Source organism: Chlorocebus sabaeus, chromosome 17, assembly GCF_047675955.1.
Source record: "Chlorocebus sabaeus isolate Y175 chromosome 17, mChlSab1.0.hap1, whole genome shotgun sequence".
Classification (NCBI taxonomy): domain Eukaryota; kingdom Metazoa; phylum Chordata; class Mammalia; order Primates; family Cercopithecidae; genus Chlorocebus; species Chlorocebus sabaeus.
In genome coordinates this window covers 12,250,487-12,273,265 of record NC_132920.1, presented here as the reverse complement: position 1 = coordinate 12,273,265, position 22,779 = coordinate 12,250,487, and the positions used below count along the sequence as shown (strand labels likewise).

Sequence of the window (22,779 nt, the reverse complement as noted above, 5' to 3'; positions counted from 1 at the left end):
CTGAAGTATTTTTTGTGTAAGGTTGTGATGGCCTTTGTGCAAGATTGTGGTTTTTGCAAAGTATTCTGTGATAGCTTTGGTTATCAGGCATTTGTGCATGAGAATTCTCCCTTTGTGACCGTTCCTGGCTCCATTTGTCGGAGTTTTTAACACAGGTGATTTCATTTTGATTCTGACAACTTTCACACCATGGTGACAAATTTAAAACTTAATAGGCTCAATACTGAAATTGCAACATTTCCCAACCTTTCTTCCTAGTCTGGTGCCTGTCTCAGTAGATAGCATATTTTTATTGTATAGGCAGAGTAGCAATGGAAGATTTTTGAGATGGGAGTAATAGCAAAAATTATTTTTAACTTCCTTCTAGCTCTCTATTTATTGAAATTATAACTAAAGCATTTGGAGAAGATTATTGTTATTATTATCATGGTGAAATGCAGGATGGGTTGGAGTAGAAAGAAGTAGAAAGGATACCCCATTGTGTCAAATAATTTACCACTAGCTTGGAGCCTCAATAAAATAAGATTTCAGCTATATCAACTCTGCAAAGGCAGCCCTGGAAATGGGTCTTATAAATCTTCTGTTGTCTAGTCGCATTCTGGCTAGAAGAGTATCACCTTCACCCCACTCTTACTGAACACTGGAACTCACCTCTGTGTTTATTCAGTCATTGAATAAGCATTTATTGAATGATATGTTATGCCCCAAGCTCTGAGCTTGAGGCTGTAGGCACTAGAAAAGGGGGAGGTGCTGTGCTGCAGCCTGGGCTACAGGGAAAGGTATAGAGATATTGAGTGTGCTTACACAGTGCCAAGCTCCAGCATTTCCAAGAAGCCAGGGTGGTTCTGAAGTTCTGAACTGATTCAAGGCTTATTTTGATCTAAGGTGACCATATGTCCAAGTTTGTCCACAACAGTCCAGTGTGTAGCTCCATGAGAACTGTTAAGAGTGTCACCAAGTACTGTCAAATATGTCCCAATTTAAATAATAAATTATAGGGCCACCCTTTCCTAGTCCCAAATTAATCTAAGAGGGCAAGATTTAATCTTACAGGCAACTCATCCCTCTTGTTCCTTCCTATTCCCGATCTAGGGCCCTAGGAACCCCTGGTCTAAGGCAGATCTTGACTTTGGCAACCATAAAATTGCCCTGCTAAAAATCTCCAAGAAGAAAGTAAATTCATACACCCTCTGTGGAAAACAGTATGGAGAGTTCTCGAAGAACTAAAAAGTAGATCTACCATCCTATCCAGCAATTCCACTACTGGGAATTTACACAAAGGAAAAGAAGTCAATGCATCAAAAAGACACCTGCGTGAGTGTGTTTACCACAGCACGATTCACAATTGTGAAGATATGGAATCAGCCTAAGTGCTCATCGACTGATGAGTAGGCCAAGAAAATGTAGTGTATATATATATACCATGGAATACTCTTCGGCCATTAAGAAAGATCTAAATGATGTCTTTTGCAGCAACTTGGATGGAACTGGAGGTCATTATTCTTAGTGAAGTAACTCAGGAGTTGAAAATCAAATACAACATGTTCTCACTTATAAGTAGGAGCTAAGCTATGGGTACACAAAGGCATACAGAGTGGTATAATGAACACTGGAGACCCAGAAGTTGGGGAGGATAGGAGGGGGTAAGGGCTGAAAAACCACCTACTGGGTACAATGTACACTACTTGAGTAAGCGATGTGCTAAAATCCTAGACTTCACCACTATACAATTCATCCGTGTAACTAAAATCCACTTGTACCACTAAAGCTATTGAAATAGAAAACGTGTAAAACAAAAAAAATTTTTAAGTAAAATATTTTTTATTTTACACATTTTCTATTTCAATAAAAGACACTTAAGGTCTTTTTCCTTCTCCCAAAGGGCACCAGAGCATGAGGGAGGGGAACATATAGAGAGAGGGGCATTGACCAGAGATGACAGTGCAGCGGGACACCAAAGGTACGTGGGCAGAAAGATTTGGTGCCAAATCTCCACGGCCATGAAGATAATGTCATCGTACTTAGCGAAGCTGTAAAGAGAATAATTTATCAAGCAGAGAATGGTTTCAATACTTTTAAATCTGACACACAGGAGCACATCCCAGTGAGACTACTCCAGTTTGTAAAACACTGAAATGATTTCACCCTGGTTAGTAAATAGCCCTAGCAACAAGAAGCTTGGAAATTCCACCCTGACTGCTCACCCCTGCCCCAGATCACAAGGTCCCCTACAAGCCAACATCAGGAGGTTGAACACCTATCCCAGGCAGAGTCCACCAGGAGCCTGCCCCACAGCTCTGTCCCGGCCTTTTCTAACTGGTCAGCGCCCATGCCATGTCAATGGTAGCTTAACATTGTGATTATTATCCCTGCATACTTCCACAGCAATTTACACAGAAGGGAACTGGAATGACTCGGAATGTGAAAAATAGAATAGGGTGCTGAAACCCAGAAGACTGTAAATGGGCAAAACTTCATGCCGGACTCCCGATGTGATGCGTTTCTGAGCTGTGGGCAGCTTGTCATCCCTAGGACCCATCATTTCCATCATCCACTGTCTCCAAGGCCTAAGCCCTTCTCTTTTTACTAGCCAGTGGCACTAGCCCTAGATCTCTCTGATTACTGCCCAAGATTTGAGGAAATTTGATGGCCGCTGCCATCACATTCATCACTGTTTCCTCCAATGTATTGGCTCGATGGCCAGTAGTTGTCAGTGAAGTTGTCATGGCTTCATCACCAGATTTTGAGGCAAGCTTTGTAAATGCTAGCAAGTTTTCTGCCAATCGTGCATTGTCATAAAAAGAATGACTCAGTAAACAAAAAATCATACGACAGAGACGTTCAAAACTAGGGCTCAGGGTACATACGGAGCTTTGATCTTCATAAGAGAATAAGAATAAGTTCATTCCACTCACAAGCTGGAAAAAATCTACCTTAGTCAAAAACTTGCAGGTCCAGTGTATCCCCTTGGCTCTGGAGGAGTTTAAGAAGAAAGGATCAGGGGTCCTGGGTTCCAGTATTGCTATTTGCCTGATGTTGGACTCTGGATGAGTCACTCACCCTTTCGATATGTCTCTTTCCTTGGCTGTCAGATGGATACGTGATGTGATCCCAATTTCCCAAAAGGATTGTTGTGTGAGGGTAGGGGTCGAAGGAAAGAAGGGATGTGAAAAGCTACAAGAAACCAAATTCTCTACAAAGATAAGAGGTTACTGTGAAATGTGTAATATTCACTTGCAATAGATAAATTCTGAGCTCCAGACCCAAGGTCCCCAGGAACTGTGAGTATAATAAAGGTGAGAGAAAGCCAAGGCAGAAGGGACTCCATTAAGAACATGGGCTTGAAAGCAGTGTTTTACACATTGAGAACTTAAATTTGAAAGCAGGTATTTTCAAGACCTTAGACACAGAGGAAAAAACAAACAAACAAACAAAAACAAAACAAAAAACCAGACCACTGCCTTGCATTGTAGAGCAAAAGAGAACTGACCGGGCCGGGCGTGATGGCTCACTCCTGTAATCCCAAGACTTTGGGAGGCCAAGGTGGGCAGATCACCTGAGGTCAGGAGTTCGAGACCAGCCTGACCAACATGGAGAAGCCTCATCTCTACTAAAAATACAAAATTAAACGGGCATGGTGGTGCGTGCCTGTAATTCCAGCTACTCAGGAGGCTGAGGCAGGAGAATCGCTTGAACCCGGGAGGCGGAGGTTGCAGTGAGCTGAGATTGCACCATTGCACTCCAGCCTGGGCAACAAGAGCAAAACTCCATCTCAAAAAAAAAAAAAAAAAAAAAAAAAAAAGAAAGAAAGAAAAAGAAAAAGAACTGACCAAGAGAATTCCCCCTTCACTCAGATAGATTCTTTGGTAAGTAAAGTCTAAAAATAATAATTAAAAGTTCTTAGTTATATTCTATTTAATCCTATAGACATTTACTTACCGATGCCATGAGATAGTCAGCCTCCTTCTAGTCCTTTATTCTTCCCCTACATTTCTTCTCTTTTTCTCTTTCCTCTTGAGGGGATGGGTGTGCTAAGGATTGTCCACAAGGCTGGGAGGCAAAGCTTTCATAAAGACTGATTTTTGCCTTTGGTATCCAGAGCCTTCTAGCAAGGTTTACCTGGGCATCTGTTTCTACAGACCTCCAGGGGCCCTCTGGCTGAAACAGTCATGCTTAAGTTAAGTGTTCAGGCTCCAGAGATGCTGCAGTTCCTTCTGTGATTTTAGGTCAGTCACCTCCCTTTTAGGGCCTTGGATTTTTCACCTGGAAACACAAAATTTTGCTCTTTCTTAATGTCAGCAAGAGTTCTCCTGAAGGAGCTCTAGGTTAGTCCAACATCCAAGCTGTGTTTTGCAGGAATACAGGGAGTATCGAAGCCAGTGGACCCATCAAAAAAGACTCCAATCTCTGATGGTGCAAATGAAGTACCCATTAATAGGTGTTCCGTCTGCCCTGGCAAAAGTCACCACATTCCACCTAGAGTTCTCTGGTTTCTGGAGTTCTGAGATCAAAGCTTACCTGGGCTATCAGTGTAAAGAGAGAAAGCTGTCCTAAGTGGCTTTCCAGAAACCGTGCTTTTACTGGAAAGACAGCCAGAAATGTGACAGACCATCCCATCAGTTTACCCTTCAAGCCGACGTGGCCTGTAATATAATTGAATTTTTCTGCTTCATGTTTGAAAAATATTAATTTTCTGTGAGTCTCCCAACTTATTTTGCTGCAAATCCTCATGCCCTAGAGTGTCTACATCATCCCTTTCATTTTTCCTACTGGATACTGAAGTAGGAAGCATGGGAAAAGAGGGCTTAAGGGTTTGACTGATGAACAACCCAACCAAAACTCTTATCACTCTGACTTACTACGTTGTCCTTTGGACTGTTTTGTTCAGTGGCTTGTCTCATTCTGACGTCCTCTTAAAATGTATTAGATCCATGCCTTCTAAGCTCAGATCTTCAATTTTTTTTCATGCCACTTCAACTTCTTTATGTAATCTCAAACTCTTTCTCAGAGGTATGAAATAAACTCCCCCAACTCCCTTAGTTTAACAGATGAGAAAACTCACGATACAAGGAAATTGAATCGTTTGCTCAAGGTTAAATACTGGCCAAGTTTAGACCAAGCACCTTGTCAACGTCGGCAAACCTTCACAATTTTCTTGCAAGTCACACACTGAGAAACAGTTTACTCGATAAAGTAAACTTTATAAACAATTCCCCAAAGACATTGGACTGTGCCTTAAAGAGAAAAATGAGGATCAATGAGGACGGAGACTTTGCCCAGGACATTGATCACGCATGCCTGAAGATTGCTATTTGAAATCCTTCTGCTGTGTCACTGTTAGGACAACAGTGATCACTACAAGCTAATATTTGTTAAATGCCAAGAATTCCTTCAGACACTATTAGAAAAGGGTAATGAAGATTCTCGAGGGCTGATCAAGCTCTTAGAGAATTCAGTTAGTAGTGACCAGTTGCAATACTGCAGTTGCAATACTGTGCTCTCCAGTGATTAGACAGGGCCAGCCAAGGCAAAGTGGAGAGGAAGTGGTGCTTTGTGGCAGATGACCTAGAATCAGTACCTGGTGTCTCTACCTCCATGGGCATATGGCCAGTCATAGGCTATCACGAAGAAGCAATGGTACTCAATGTTCCTTAAGAAACAAACTCCTTAATGTGAGAAAATAAAAAGCCATTGGAAACCTCTACTTGCTCTGAGCAGGCTATTTTCTAAACGCAACTCTGGTGTGTAACTTTGTATAATTAGGTATGTTTTGGGGGGGGTTGTCTTGCCATTACTTCCTTCAGTCCATTAATACGGAGAAAGCATCTCTCACCACACCATCGGCTTAAACTGTTGAATCCTGCCTAATAGCCTGAGCCAAGTTAATGGATGAAGTCCCTGGAGAGTTTTCAGGTGACGGAGAAGCAGGAGGCTGCTACCGAAGAGAAGACAGAGGTATTAAAGCTGCTTTTTTGTTTTGTGTTTTTACCTCAATGCAATGTAAAATCGACATTTAAGAGATAGGTAAAATTCTTTATATAATTAGCTTAGACTGTAATATCCTTTTAATTGTCACTTTTCTACAAAACCATCTTTAACCATTTGCCTTCATAATTCTTAATCACTTTGGCCCACTCCTTAGAAATTTCAGTAATGATTCAAAATCAGTACAGTAAGGAAAAAAAATATTTATTTTCTAAAGTCATTACCTTGACAGGCAAAACAAAGCATGTTCTCAATTTCATTTAGAAATACATATTTTCAAAATACATAGACCAATATGGCCTGCCCAAACAGATATTTAACATGGTAAATATAAGGAATAAATTGTTTGAATATAAATATCTATAAAAAAATAAGTACGTCAAAATTCAATCCAACCTCTTTCATTAGCCGGTTATATAAAGGAAAATAATTTTACTGCTTTAAAGCATAACAAACACTTACTTTTCAATATATTTCATAAACCACCCTATGCCATTGTGTCTCCAAAAATCAAGGACAGGGAATCTCCTGATTTAATGATCTTTTTTTTTCTTATGGATCAGAGCTAGTAGATTACCATGAAAATATTGTATCTACTGCTGACACATTAGACCAGACTTCTACGAGGCTAGGATTTAGTATGGGGGATGGAGGAAGGGGCAGCAGGGGTGGGAAGAGTTTGGGGAGGCAATAATTAAATGTGGGAATACTTCTGCCAGAGTGCAATATAGGTGAGGTAGACTCATATTCATGAAACATATCCTGATTTACGGCAGTAACAGTTTCATTCACTTTTGCATTTTACAAATTTAAACAAAAGTCTTTTCTTTTTTTCTTTTTACTTGCATGTTTGTCTTTTGAGTATGTTTTCAATTTGTGCATTCCTTAGAAAATCTTTGCGTGGACTTTGGAGTTTCTCCCTGAAATGTGCCAGGCGCCTGAGTCAGACACAAACACTCCCTTAGGACGTTCGTCAGAAACTCCACCCTGGTGTGGAATCTCCTTCCTCTTTCTGGAGGATGCCACCCGAATTCGAATGTCACCGTGCATTTCTGCTTTCTGAGAGGTCCACTGTCATCCCCAGATGAAAGAAGAGACCAAAGCAGTGACCACCGATGCAAGCCAATGAAGACAGTTTGGGGGAACTCCTTAACCCTTCTTGGAATGTTTTGAACGAGGACGCTGGTCCTTTGCCAGTCAGGAACAAGCAGAGAGGATGCTCCTGCTCTGATCCCAGCCAGGGTGGAGAGTGCAGAGTCGGCCACAGGGCTCTCCGTGGAGGCTATGGCTTCAGACAGGCCCCGAAGGTCTGTCACCAATGTGCTCGGTTTTGGGTCACATAATGCTCTCTGGAGGGCTTGGCTTTCAGCCTGGGATCATGAAAAGATGATTTGACACTGTTTCTCATGGTCTCCGTCCTAATAAAGCAAGATAAGAGAAAACAAATGTTATCTTTAAAAATCACCCTTTGGCAAGAGAAACATCTAAAATCAGAATCTGGCACAAACAAAATCTGAATCTGGCTGTGAACTTTCACCACCCACCGCAACTCTTTGATAAAACCTCAAGTGATATCTATTACCATTGTAAAAAATAAAGCTGGCCCCTATGCTTAGAATGGGAGAGAGGGGTCATATGGTCAAGTCTAAGGGGAATTGGGCAGTAAATACAAGTTTTAAATAAACTAGAGGTGTTCTGGTTTCTTCTGTAGCCCCAACCCAACCTTCACCACAATGCAACCCTGCCTTGAGGAACTCAGCTAGGTTTTGAATAGTTATGGCCATCTTAATAAATTGACAGTGATTTAGTTGAAAAGAGAGAAAAAGAAAAGAGGCATACAGTAGGCCCAGAGCAAATACTTCATGGCAATTATTTTAAAATATATATATATATTTGCAGGCCTAATGTTTTCTTTTTACAGGAGAAGTACAGAGGGAAGAACTGTAATGTTGATTTAATAGTTGGCATAATAAAAACTCATACAAAATTCCAGCTTCGTTCAGAAACTGATCTCGTGGGGAGCATTACTGGCCTTCAACCATAAGCATGGAAACTCTCATGGCAGGTATGAAGAAACCGATAGCTGAGGCTGCCCCACGAATCAGTAATAAACAACTCAGAAGTAGTTCATGACTGCCTGCCCTGAGCTCAGAACACTTTAATCACAGGACTTCTTGCCACTGGATTTCTAGAAAAGTTTCCATAGACCATGACAGAGAAAAGCAGAACATGTGATAGATCAGAGAGTGGGTTTCCTCCTTCGAGCTTGTGAATTCCAAAAAGTTTGGGATTTGGAAGCATTATCACCAAAGATCAGCTCAGAGCAACTCTATGATGTTGCCAAATCCAGATCCCTTCTCCGTCCCAGCGCATGACTGACCAGGAAAAGAGAGAGCTTTTTGGAATGACATTGGCTGTGCACCAAATACATTTCCCTATTAAAAAAAAAAAAATCATAAACCTGAAAAACAGCATGTTCTAAATTCTACCAACCCTACCTAATGACTTTATTTTTCCTTTGACCATCTGAATAACTGCTACTTGTTGAAGAATTTGATTATCCGTGACATTTTGATTCTTTTTCTAAATGTCCTCTCCCCAAAATGATTTTTTATTTCTCAGGGAAAGTCGCAAATGCATTGACTCGGAGAGGCAAAGGCTATATATAACCAAATGACAACGGTATCTCTGGATATCTTTTGGTTGGGAAATCTACCTGTAGATGAAATGGTATGTGCTAAAAGTACAGAGGACATCAGTTTGCATTCCAGAGCTTCATGGAAATATTTAAGAGGGATTCTTTTGCTCTTTTTAATCTGTAGGATGCATAGATCTCCTCTGTTACTGTTTTCTAAGTCTTTCCCTTGCCCAGGTAAGAAGGGCTGGAGGAACAGAACAGGCCACTGGCATCACTGACCAGGGCTAGTTGCTCTTGTGAACCTCTTACCTAATTTTTCTTCCTTCCCTCTTACCTGGTTTGTCTTAGGTGTTCTTCTGAACTTCCGATTTTTCTTCTTCTCACTAACTGCTGATAAATACACTTTTTCCCAAGTTTGGGACAGTCTTTTCCTTTCTTATGGTTATTCCAGCCTTTCTCCATAGTGTCTTTGGCCCTGTTAAAATACACAAGGAAAAACATTTCAGCAGTCTTATCTTCGGCTTTACCCTGACTTTCAATGTCTCTGTCACTCTCTCTAAAACAGGAAGGCAGCACCATGACAGGAAGGAGGTCAGGAGGCTGTTAAACTGATTGAAAAAGCAAAGGTGTTTCTGCTCACCTGAGTTCTTTTCCTGCTTGGCAAAAATTCCAGCACTTCTTGTCTTTTTGGCTAGCACATTGGCATCTATTCTCACGGTCTGTTGCCTTTGTGGGAAGTAAATTCTCCAAGGCTCGTTTGGACCTAGGGCTTCCCAGTCCATATGGAACAACGTGCCTATTATCCAAAGAGAGAAAGAAACTATATTAGCATAATTAATAGTCTTTAAAATGACGTATGGGCACACCCATTCCACTGGGCAGGCAAGGAGCTCATCACATAGCACTTGGGAGCGTCATTTCAGAGGGTAAAGTGTAACAACAGCCAGGAACACCTGTGCATCAATGGCCCTGACTGTTATGTATCCAGGCAGGAGAAAACAAGTTTTTCTAATTCAGTGGAATTCCATTTCAACTCTTCACAAAGTTCAGTTTCTTCTTGACACAAGCAACATTGTTTTTTTTGTCAACAATTAAGACATCGCTGCTTGGCATCTGCTTTATATTTTCTTCAATGGTCTAACAACTATTTGTGGGTATGCAGTGGGAAGAGGTTTCAATGCAAAACCATGAGTCACAGGATTTTTAAAACCTATTTTCAATTCCAACCATGTAGGATACTGCTAAAAGTGCCACCGCCCCCCCCCCCCACCGCCCCCGGTGGTTGGGGGAGGAGGAGGCACATGTACACACATTTCTCCTGCCAGTCAGTGATATCATATGGTTGTGGAAGAACTCATTGCCAGAGGGTTCTCCAATCATTTCCAATGTGTCTATTTTCATTCTCATCTAAGAAATAAAGTCCTCCCTTTGGAAGTATCGCCTTAGTAATTATTAGGCTCCTTGTGATGTTTGGCTTGGTTTGATATTGTTTGGATTTTTGTCCTCCTTTCCATAACGGGACATTGTATGCACAGTAAATGTGTGCTTGTTTATGACTGCTTCTGATAGACGATGAACTAGTGTCCAGGGCAGAAGGGGAAAAACTGTTTTTCTTCTCTGTAGGTGAAAGAGAAGCCTATGGATAGTATTGCTATTAAGGTTCTGAAATGGGCATTTCTAAAGGGAAAACATAGCAGCAAAGGAAATCCAGGCTGCAGTTCTAGCTCTGCTACAAACTCACTCCTGCATAAATGACTTCAACACTTTGAGCCGAGGTGTTTCTGTCAGTAAAATTAAGAGATTCTAACCCTCTGTATAATCCCTTCTGCCTCTCAGTCTCCACTCTCCCACGAGAAGCACAGGTTGCACTAACCCACATCTGACCTTGGCAATTTTTCCTGAAACCCCATCAGATGCCACTGTGAGTGTCCCCCTGAGGCCCTGTCACTGAAGTTCCTCATTTGAAATGTGCAGCAGCCTCCTGTTTGTCGTCAGCTCCTTCTATCTATCCCATCACGAGTAGCCTGAGCTACGGGGCCTCAGAAGACCCTCTCCTTGGTTGCTAAGAACCAAGCTGTCGTTATTTTCAGGAATAGAGGGAAATTGTCCCCACTGAGGCGCTTGGATGTTGTTAGAAGGGCTACCTTCAGAGTCCCTAGAAAAGAGACTCTAAAACTGGGCTCCTGGTGAAGCCAGCACTAATGAATGACTAGGGTTACGATGCCCTCTAGAGACTTACTCGGGAGTGTTGACCCAAATGATGTCCAGGTGGCAGAAGTAGACACACTCTTTATCCATCAGGGATGAGCAGGAGCAGCGCTTGGACCGGCGGAGCCGCCAGGGTGGGCTGGGAGTGGGTTTCTCCCCGCTGTTCTCACCCACCGTGCTGAGCTCAGCGCCTAAGACCGCTGGGGAGAGAAAGAGCAGGTCAGTGCGGGATGTCTCCTCACAGGCTGAGAAACATGCTGGATCACAGGAGAGTCAGAGCTAGCAGAGCAGATAAAAGCAGATGAAGCACACAGCCTGCCATCAGCAAGAAACACAGAAAAAAGGGCTCTTTATTTTTTCCCTCCTTAACATGACTTCACCTTTTGCCTCCCCCTCATGCCCTTGGCTTATCCACCTTCAGGGAGATTACACAAATGCAGAGGAGACAAACACCTGAAAAGGGATTTCCCCCACCCCTCTTGAAGCAGGCTCAGGGAAATGCTTTGGAATGCTGCCTGTTGAAAATCTGGTTGACTTCTACAAGGAACTTGGTTGGACAGCACAGTCTGCTGAAGCTTAACATTGGCACATGACTAAAGACAAGAAATCACACTGTTATTCCTCGATTTGGGGCTACTTCCCCATTCAGGATGACCCTCTTTTTAGTGGGTACCCACCCACTTCACATCCTGTGTAGGGCACAGGGTACCCCAGATGATATATATCTTTCAAAATTAGGTGGGGAAAATGATTGGAGAGAGAAATTAACTATACAATTTAGGAGGGTAGTTCCATGGAAACCAGTGACCTAAGATGGAGCTGAGAAGCAGGCCAGGGGACCGAAGGAAGGTTTCGTGGGTTTTGAATTCTGAATCCCTGGGCATCAGGCTTGTGTGGGATCCGCTACCTCCCCCTTCTCCACTACTGCCTTGCCTCTTCCTCCTCACAATTTAGCCATGCAGCTTATCTGCCCAATTTTGTACATTTCAAATGATCAGACACATTCCAGGATTTTCATTCCCTTGACATCCTTTCTTTTTAGTCAGGGTCACGAAAAGACAAAAAAAGTGCACTGACCCTAAAAACGGGGGGACCGGGGCAGATGCACATGCACTGCCTAAATCCTTAAGCAGCCAAGAATTATCCTAGCTCGCCTCCCAGGACAGGTGAATAAAACTGAAAAGAGAGCTCACACTGTTCTGGGTGCCAAAAATCTGCCAAAAGAAACCTAAAGTCAATGATGACAAATTTTAAAGAAAACATCTGCTTCACCCAGAAACCGCCTGCGGGGGGTTGGGGGGGGCGGTAGTTAGTCAACAGACTTTTGTTCTGCAGGTGATTTTACTGCACACATATTGCTTGAACGACTTGGATAAAATTCCTTGGCTTCAAATGGGAATTCTTAAATATTTTACAAATTAACACACTATTAAAATAGTGCTTAAATAAGATTTAAGTTCTTATATGCCCTGTATACCTGTATAAACACATATATTACAAACATACATTTGATTAAATTGTGTATGTCCATACTCTTCTTATTTTTTAAAAGCCAAAGAAACACATAATGGAATAATAATAATAAAACAATAAGTTATTTTAATGCCATATTATAGTCAATTGTATCTAATTGTATTCAATAGAGGATTTTTACATTTTTCACTAGAAGACTTAAGTAGCTTTCAGCAATAATTCTCAGACACTTGCTCTCTAAGCTGCAGTCATGAAAAGAATGGGGAAAAATAGAAGCAAGAAAGGCATGAAGGTGGATAAGAACACATTAACTTGTAATTCCGAGACTCACAAGTCAACGAGCGTGCCTACCTGTTTCTGGAGCTCCTTGGAAAGCCACAAACAGCAGAGAGAAAATCATGGGCAAATAATCCATTCTGAAAAAAAAGGATAAAAAAACCTCCCGTTCAAACTGAACCCAAAGGAAAACGAAGAAAAACAGCTTCAGTTCCCTCAAAGCGCTGCGGGTTCCTCAGATCTCTAAGCGATCCTTCAGCCCAAGTGCCCTTTAACGGGGAGAAAAGGCAGTGCCTGCCAGGAGAGAAGGCAGCGGAGCGTCTGCAGGGGCACGCGGCGGCGGTGGCGAGCAGGGACTGCAGGAGGCGCAGGACCCGTTCGCCTGGCGCAGATGCAGAGGCGCGTCTGACTTGGACAGCTCTCCGCCGCCTTTTTATATTGAACCCCTATTAGAGTGGGGGTAAACAGCTCCGACTTTATTCCAGCCCCAGACAATGTTATTGTGTTATTAGTCACCAACAGGCAACGTGCAGCCGGAGATAAGGCCAGGCCCGAAAGGAAATCACTGCTAACTTCAGAGGCAGACGCCCGCCGTCTGACAATTCGGGGGCAGGGCTAAGAAAAAGAAAATACCCATTAGAGACCTTTGCTAAACCTGCCCGTGCAGTGCTGGAGTCTGCTTCCCCTTCGCAGGCTGCCAGCCCTGGAGTTCAAGAATCAGAAGAGGGGACTCCAGAAAAAAAGTCATACCATTGGTATGAAAAGTATGAGCCACAGTTTAAATAGATTGTATTGTTGTGTGCGGGGAATTTTTTTTTAATTGTTGTTCGCTTCATTTTCCTTTTATGTCTCTCCGATTCTAGTCTCAGTCGAACAAGGGAATGCTGTCCCTCGTCACTCCCCCACTACGGGGGGTCAGACTATTTTGGCAGATCAACGTGCTTTTCTCTTCAAGCCCCTTCCTGCGGGTCTTTTTTACTAAAGTTCTTTGCGTCTATCCGAGAAAGATCCGTGAGGGATTGGCAAGAAAGGGAGCTTAAAAAACAATCAGAGCTCGTTTAGGCACATACCCAACCTTTTCCCTATCACTGATCAGAAGCCCCCATAAGTTCTTTTGTGTGTCCACACTTCCCCTGCGAAGGAGGCTGATAAACTGATTGAAAAGCAAAGGTGTTTTTCATACAGAACTTAAATCTTAAGATTGGTCGGTGCCACCAATCTTAAGACATGGCGGGAGAAGAACACCAGGGGGAGATGAAGAGCTGCAGGGGCTGATGTTTCACTAGGACAAAAAGGAAAAGACTTCTAAATGGCAGAAGAAAACGCAACCTGGCTTGGGGGCCGAGGAGGGTCAAGGAATGGTGCCTAACATAGGAAGGAGGAATGAACCTCAGAATATTCCATTTACTCCCCGCACAAGCAGGGACAGCTTTTCTGGGACTTTTTTTTTTTTTTTTTTTTTTTTTGGTGGGGGGTGAGGGTCTTCATTTAGGGCAAAAAAGGTGTTCTTGGACAAGATTAAGTGAATATGCAAGGAGGGTGGTATTGAGAAGGAAATGCCATTCGAACTAGGAATCAGATAATACTTCACATTTAATAATGTATTTACACTTTCAAAACAATTTCCTGTCTATCTAACCTTGAAACCGCCCCCTGCCCCCGAAGTATGCAGAGGGCAGTTACTCTACAGGTGACATCATGCCTTAATAAAGAAAGCAAAACATGCATGGAACACATTGGCTTTTTCCACTAGTCCCATTTTTCAGGTGAGACAACTGAGCACCCAGAATTTTTGTTTGTTCTTCACCAAAGTGCTCACAGTGACCCAATAAGACCTATGGGATCAATTTACAGTCTCTTCCCAGGGGATGCCATCAAATACACACTTTGTCCATCTCCTCTTTTTTACTCCAGTTTTTCTGGGGATGGAGGGTGGAATTCAAGCATGGATGAATTTCCAAGACTGGCACAACACACTTGCTGGGATACATTTTCTCCCTCCTCCTTCTAAAATCAAAAGGACAGTTTTTATCCCAACAGCAAAGCGGTGGGTTTGGACACACTCAGACTCCCAGACCTCCCTCGAAGTCACAGTTGGGGGAACAGGGACAGTGGCAGCGACAGGTCCATAATGACATGCATCCCCGAAAAGAGCCACTGAAGCAAGAGTTGGAGATGGGAGAGAGAGAGGCAAGAACTCTCCCTCCCACACCCACACCCACACCCACACCCAAAGATGCCTCCACCCTATCCCCAGGGCCTCTACCTGGGCCCCTGGCCTCCGTGGTGCGCTTACCTCAGCCTAGCCCCGGGGCCCAGGGAGGCCACAGCTCCCCGAGGACAGGCGGCACCGAGCCGGAAGCCAGCGCTGCCGCCTGTGCCAGGCAGGGGTGCCCTGACCTCCCTCTCTGAAGCCGACCTTGGGAGAGGAGAGGAAAGCTGATGTCACATTCACAGGATCCAAGCGGCACCTCCCCCCACAATCCCCCCCCCGACACACACCCACGGAAGAAAGGTGGCCTGGGAAATATGTCTTGGCAGGGATTCTTCCCAACCTTTTTTTTTGTAACCTTTTGGCAACTTTGACCAAACACTGACAACAGTCAGGACCAACCTGTCCTCAAGGCCCCTACCTGCAAACCACCGCCCACGCCCTCCAGGTCCAGTCTGGGTTCTCCTTCAGCTGGGATCCCGTCTCCCGCCCCACTCCAGGCCACCCCACCTTGCTGAGGCTGCCCCTGCAGGTTCCAGCAACGCCCAGCCTTCAGGTGGAGAAGTGGAGCAAAATGAAACTGCCCACGCGCCTCCAACAGCACTCCCGCCCCATCTGTGTCATCCCGTGAATATGAATTGGAAACACAAAACGTGGCCAGCCATCGCCCACACCTGGCCCTTCTCGAGCTTGGAGAAAGTAAAGTCAATGGTAAGGAGGAATGCAGGATTTCAGACCTGCAAGGGCCCCACCGTGCCAAATAAAATGTTGCCCCTGTCTCTTTGAATCCTGAGTTTCCAAGATGTGTGCCTGCGTGCTGCGTGTGTGTGTGTGTGTGTGTGTGAGAGAGAGAGAGAGAGAGTATTTCTATGTCTTTTTCTTTGTGTGTCAGGGGTGAGGGGATGGCACCTGCCTTCTCTGTCCATCTCTCCATTTCTCCTTCTAGCAGCAGCTCCCTTTTCCTCCTGTAGGGGCAGAGGGAAGCCCCATTCGAGCCTACAGAAGGCAGCTAGGGCATTGCCAGGCAGCCTCCCAGCAAGACATTTTCCCAAGAATCAAGAAGTAAGTGGGGAAGGAGAACCCCAACAGACCAGTTTTACAAGCTCAATGCCTCCACCCCTCCTCCACTTAAGGCGCTGCTAGGTAGAGATGTGGGGAGAAGGAGGAGAGGTTAAAAGAGCTGGACAGGCCGGGCGCGGTGGCTCACGCCTGTAATCCCAGCACTTTGGGAGGCCAAGGTGGGCGGATTGACAAGGTCAGGAGATCGAGACCATCCTGGCTAATACGGTGAAACCCCATCTCTACTAAAAATACAAAAAATTAGCCGGGCGTGGTGGCGGGCGCCTGTAGTACCAGCTACTCGGGAGGCTGAGGCAGGAGAACGGCGTGAACCCGGGAGGTGGAGCCTGCAGTGAGCCGAGATCGCGCCACTGCACTCCAGCCTGGGCGACAGAGCGAGATTTCATCTCAAAAAAAAAAAAAAAAAAAAAAAACCAGCTGGACAAAGGAGTGAATATGGAGGATACCTTCATAGCCCCACCCCACCAGCCCTCAGAGGACTGCAGGGGGAAAACGCTCCTTTCAACCACAGTCATTCTCAGAGAGGGAAGGGAAGGAAGGGAGAGATGTAAAGAGGAGGATTTTTTTCCCCAACAGAAAGTTTGCTGTGGTTGTTCTTGCTTTTATTATTACTATTGTTATTATTATTATTATTATTTTCTTTTTTTACAGACAGTGTCTCACTCTGTCTCCGAGGCTGGAGTGCAGTGGTGCAGTTACAGCTGACTGCAGCCTCAACCTCCTGGGCTCAAGTGACACTCCTACTTCAGCCTCCCGAGTAGCTGGGGCAACAGGCTCAAGCCACCATGCCCAGATAAGTTTTAATTTTTTTTTTTGTTTGTTTTTTTGTAGAGATAGGGCTCTCACTATGTTGCCTAGGCTGGTCTTGAAATCCTGACCTCAAGCAGTCCTCTTACCTTGGCTTCCCACAGTGCTGGGACTACAGGCAGGAGCCACCACTCCTGGCCTATTCTCACTCTTGAGGCTACACTTGAATACTGGAAATTATTTGATAAAACTATTTTTTATGTATTTCTTTCTGTATCTCTGTATTAATAGATATCTATAAATAAAACATGCTGAGCTCCCAATACAGATACTACACAGTAGCAAAGTGTACTGTTTTTAGCACTCTCCAGCTTTCCTTTCTCAACTTTTGCGTAATAAAATTTGTAGCTCTGCCAAGCCAATAAATTTGGTACAAGATGTTGCATTTAGCTCAGCAAAGCTAACAGTCGTTAAGTTGCTTGAAAATCACACAAAGAATGAGGAAGTATTTTATCGTAGGCAAAGTGAAGCTATCCATACCACTAGGCCTGGTTCAGTCTTGGGTTGGTGACTATTGTACATTTCTACTTTATGTAGCACTTTTGTGAACAATCGTGTACTATAGTTATTAGGCCTGTGATACATAACACAGCTCCAGGAGCTATGAACAAACATAGTTTCTCCCTATAGTCCAAAAAATAATGGTTTATTTAGCACAGGAAATATGATGGTCAATGTAAATTCATCCTGTACATTTTAAAAACATACAACATACGCGTCTCTATTTCCTGGACACTCATCCATAGGATAATAATAGATAGCAAGTGCTTATTTAAAAGAGTATTTCCAATTCTCTAACCTCGCATTTCCCAAAGCTCAGTCATTCATTAAACTGCTTCACAATTTTTATCATATTTGGGTGCCACCTGTACATTTTTACTTAATATTTTTATTTTAACTAACTTGTTTCTATTACATGAATAATTTTAAGAAAATTTTATATCATTACTATCTTAAGCAATAACGTACATGAAATTATGGTTGGTATGGTTAAATAATCCATATGAAATAATAGTTGATATGGTTAAAAAATCTACATGAAATCATAGTTTAGTACATGCTAAACATTTAATCATTATACATTCATTAAGCTATCAAAAATAAAAATGTTTGGCTGGGCATGGTGGCTCACACCTGTAATCTCAAGGCTGAGGCAGGTGGATCACCTGAGGTCAGGAGTTCGAGACCACCCTGACCAACATGGGGAAACCCCATCGCTACTAAAAATACAAAATTAGCCAAGCGTGGTGGAGCTTGCCTGTAATCCCAGCTACTCAGGAGGTCAAGGCAGGAGAATCATTGAACCCGGGAGGCGGAGGTTGTGGTGAGCTGAGATTGTGCCACTGCACTCCAGCCTGGGCAACAGGAGTGAAATTGCGTTAAAATAAAATAAAATAAAATAAAATAAAATAAAATAAAATAAAATAAAATAAAATAAAAACGTTCATACATGTATCTTATATGCCCACACAGGCACGCTCACCACTCTTGGGGAACACGCTCACCACAGTTCCATCAACTGCAATATCTTATACTTTCTTCTTTAAGAATTAAGCCCTGTTTCAATTCCTTTACTTTCAAGATAACTTTCAAATATTCCACACTGAAACACTCCTACAGATGCATCTCAAAAAAAAAACAGATGTTCTGGCATTCAGAATCTAGAAAAACAAAGAGTTCACATCCCAAAAAGTTTTTAATGGATACCTCCCCTTGGCTTCTTGTTCCAGTGTTGCAGTAGTTATCTTTTATCTCCCTTCCCACTCTCTATCTAAATCTCCTCTCTGAGTGCCACTGACACATATGCATGCACATATCTGAACCTACAAATTTGACTAAGAGAAAATAATGATATGATTACATATAAATAATTCATGATTAATAATTATATTAGGATATTATTGTCTGTCAATAATAATTATTATTAATATTAGAATCATATTTCATACATCTCAGAAAAATGTGACAGCCAGTGGCTGCCTCCTCATCTTTTAAGTGTTCATTCTATGTCATGAGTGACATCTGAAACTAAAGGGACTCTGATGCAGGGAAAGACCACTGGAGGTTGAGGGGAGTTGAATCAAGTCACTTCATTAAGTCTAATTTGTGGAGTCATTTAAACAAGCTTTGCATGTGTCTGAATGAGATGGTAAAAGGAACTAATTCTGGAGGGCAGCTACCTTCATAGTTTCTCTCTTGCTTGCTTGCTTGCTTGCTTGCTTGCTTGCTTGCTTGCTTGCTTTCTCTTTCTTTCTTTCTTTCTCTTTCTCCTTCCTTCCTTCCTTCCTTGTTCCTTCCTTCCATCCTTCCTTCCTTTTTAGACAATTTCTCACTCTGTCACTCAGGCTGGAGTGCAATCACGGCTCACTGCAACCTGGACCTCCTGGGCTCAAGCAATCCCTCCACCTCAGCCTCTTGAGTAGCTGGGAATATTATGCATTTCTTTTTTGTTTTTTAGAAATTTCTTTGGCACATCAAATTTAGTGGCAAAAAAATTAAGCAAAATAACTTCAATCATTCTCAACTTTTGTATAATAAATGGTCTTTGGTGTCCTACTAAAATTCAGAGAGCTATCCTAAAATAACAGTGAGAAATTGATTCATTTGAAATTCATTTTCATGTAAGAAATCTGGATTCAGAAAACTCCCTTTACTCCATTTCTCTAGTGTGATGTGCATCCATGTTTATCGAGCCACCGCTAGGTGTCAAAAGGAATTCTAGGTACATTATGTGTTCCAATGTGAAGGTAGCATGGATTTTATATTCACAAGTCAATAGACTGATGGAGGATCAATAGATACCCTTGGAGGAAAAGTAATACCAGTGGAGAAAAGAGAACAATGATTGGGGTGAGGAAGCTGAGGTTCCTACGAGGCAGCTATGAAGAAATTAGGTACAAAGCAACTTGAGAAAGAGGCTGAATGGAGGTTTTAAAGGGTAGCAGGAAAGATTTTCAAAGGTAAGAGGATTTAGGAGCTGTGGCAAAGGACAGAACATGGATAAGAAGGGCCAGAGAATTTTAACAGGATGTTTTGGTTACTGGATTTGCAGTGTCAGTGAGAACACAGGTGGCTTATGAGGAGGAGAAAGAGAGGATGTAGACAACGCGTGTGGTTAATATTTCCAGTATCTCTGTAATGTGCCAGTAGACTGTGGGAAGTCTATATAATTTTCACATATGATTCTCAAGTCCTAAGGATGAGTGTCCAGTCCCTAAAAGGAAAGGAAGATGCTAAAATTTGCCACAGTTCCCTGAGGAACCCCTTCCTGTACATAAGCTCCAGTGATTTTGACCATTCATGCTGTGGACTATGTCGCCATTAGAAGGTTCAGATTTTTATTTGTATTAGGAAATGATTGCTTGAGTTCAAATCTCCTCCTCCACATTTTGCAAATCTTCTTTTGGACTCGGATATTTACAGAAAAAAGAAATCCCTACAGTGTTTTAGAAAAGTTCTGTGGCTTTCAACATTTCTTCTCTTCTCTTCTTTCCAAGAGAAGAGATTGAATAAAAGGATAATTTGTAATTATTCCTTCCATACTCCCCCCTCAAACTCTAATTTACTAAAGTAAATTTCTCTTCAGATAATCATGTTTTCCCAAACATGAGTATGCTGGGAAAAGGGAAAGAGTATATTTTACTGGTTGTCTTCATAGGACAAAAGTTAGATGACTTTTTAAATGGGTGTTTGGATTTATTTGAAAATGCAAATTTAATTCCACATGCTCCAAAATATATTTCACACTAAGGATTTTGTTTGATTTGGCTTTTGCACTTTTTTCCATTTGTTCTTTGATGGAAAAAAAAACTGTTTGGGATAGTTACAAGAATAATTTTCCTGGAAATTCATGTCTTAAATTTTTTTTCTGTGAAGCTTAAAAACTTCTGCATACATCGTATTAGTATTGTTTAGCATTTGTTGATTACTGCTGTTTCCCTAAGTACAGATTTTATCAAGGGCAGTCAAAAGGGCATTGAAATATGTTTCTTTCTTACACGTGACTTGCAAAAGCAAAGAATGAAGAGTAATGACATTGTGTGTCAATCTTTAATTCAGCCAGAACTCCAAATTATTACTTTATTATGTTGATTTATTTTAGAGAAACGTGGGAAAAAGAAAAATGGGATCAAATGAAGGAATATGCAGTGTGTGTGCTTATAGCTCAAGATAAGGCTATTGCAAGACTTTAAGGGAAGCAGTACTGAAGACTTACTTTTAAAGAAGGAAGAGGAGGAGAGGAAGAAGGAGGAGGAAGAAGAGAAAGGATCAGGCCTGGAGCCCTGGCCTCATTCTCAACCTCCTCCTTCCTGGAGTGTGAGAGAAGCAATGAAGCATGATTTAGACCATCTCAAAACTGCTAATGTGCATGTAAAGCACATAATCTTGCAACAAAGTGGAAAGGATCTCATGAACTGCAAAGTAGCTTGTTTAAAGGATTTTTTCCAAACAGTTTCAAGATTAGCCTGGGAGGGCTAACATTTTCTAGATAAAGCAGCCTTGTTTCTTTCTGGCTGTTCTTTCTCCCCCTACATCCATTCTATTTTTGTACATTATCTGGAAGAAACTATCTTTTTGGACTAATGACCAGGTCTCTGTACCAGTGGCTTCATTTTTCCCAATTCTCTCCCATACTCCTCCCCTTTCAAGGAACATTCTACCACTTTGTTATGATTTGGATCCAACAAAATGGGGCAAAGAGCACCTGTTTTCAACATGCAAAGAAACTCAACCAAATGCCCACCTCTCTTCTTTGACTGGTTAGCATCTTTTCCTATATATGTAGATTTACATATTTATTTTTTTCTGCTCTCAGTGGATGACCAGAAAACATCAAGGGCATCCTAATTCTAATTATGCTTTTCATTTTTAATCTAATCTAATCTATACTCACTTTATTTCTTTAAATTGAAAGTGATATGATATCAGTTCAAAACCCTAGATACAAAATGAAAGAAATAATCAATAAGTAATAAAGTCTCAGTGATTTTTCAAGGGCTTTGTTCCCTTCTAGGGAACACAGAATCTGAAAACAGCAACCACCTTTGGAAAAGCCACCATCCACTAACACAGAGGTGGGAGCAAATATAACATATCGGAAAAATAGAACATAACTAGGAAAAATGACAATCTTTAATTTAGCCAGAACTCCAAATTATGAGAACACCTAATTTTCAGGAAAGTAAAACTATTAATAATGACATGGTCCAAATATAGATCATCCAACTCAATAGAAACTAATATCTACTCATTAAACAGCTCTTTGGAGATCAACTCCTCACTTAGATAGTCAAGGTACTTAGCTTCTCTCTGCCTTTCCCCACTACAAAATGAGAAAATATCATGTGCCACTTATCTCAAGATGCCTAAAGGAAAGTGTTTCGTTGAGGCTGTAGGTCACATGATGGAGACAGTCATCAATTGGAAAAGTTTAGTTAGTAAGATATACAGAGAGCTATGCAAAGTTTTTTTCAAATCAAGGATTCAGAAGAAAAGGAAAGAGCAAAGTATCATCAAACGCAGAACGTAAAAGAAAATGTGCAAAGGACAGAGGAAGAACTCTTTCATGTAAGTTCTGTCACTGAATGTTGACTGGGGTGAAACAATATCAAAATCTAGTTTATGGCAGAGATGCTAATTTGAAGAATCAAAAAGCTGAAACACAACAGACATTGTACAGAGAGGTCTGAAAGAGGAAGACTCAGGCAGTCAGAATGTAGATATGGTTTTGGGGCTGAGCACATGAGCTCTTCCTAATTCCAGCTGAAAGTGCCAGACTTGAGCTATGAAGTGGGCAGTGGAGAAAATAATTTGTAAATGTCTTAAAAACAAAAAGAAATGATCTGAGAAAAAAAGTCATTTTCTCTTTAATTTCCTATCATTGTTTCTTTATTAGGGACTACATTTGGTTTTGTTTGTTTGTTTGTTTGTTTGTTTTTTGAGATGGAGTCTTGCTCTGTTGCCCAAGCTGGAGTGCAGTGGTGCGTTGTTGGTTCACTGCAACCTCTGCCTCCCAGATTCAAGTGATTATCCTGCCTTAGCCTCCCGAGTAGCTGGGATTACAGGTGCAGGCAACCATGTCTGGCTAATTTTTGTATTT

The 22,779-nt window shown here is 42.1% G+C and overlaps 1 protein-coding gene across 2 annotated transcripts; it reads right to left on the bottom strand.

Annotated features, from left to right (window-relative positions):
• Positions 1–6,168: 6,168 nt before the first annotated feature.
• Positions 6,169–13,334, bottom strand: EDN1 (endothelin 1). 2 transcript variants are annotated; one of them, XM_073005668.1, is made up of 6 exons: positions 13,225–13,334; positions 12,656–12,720; positions 10,863–11,031; positions 9,264–9,419; positions 8,958–9,098; positions 6,169–7,403 (listed from the first exon to the last, which is right to left on the bottom strand). In XM_073005668.1, exons 2-6 carry the CDS (start codon positions 12,717–12,719, stop codon positions 7,298–7,300), a joined length of 636 nt encoding a protein of 211 aa, XP_072861769.1. In that variant the 5' UTR covers position 12,720; positions 13,225–13,334; the 3' UTR covers positions 6,169–7,297. The 2 variants fall into 2 exon arrangements, with proteins under 2 accessions (XP_072861769.1, XP_072861770.1); XM_073005669.1 differs by lacking the exon at positions 13,225–13,334 and adding an exon at positions 13,101–13,118.
• Between the last annotated feature and the right edge of the window lie 9,445 nt (positions 13,335–22,779).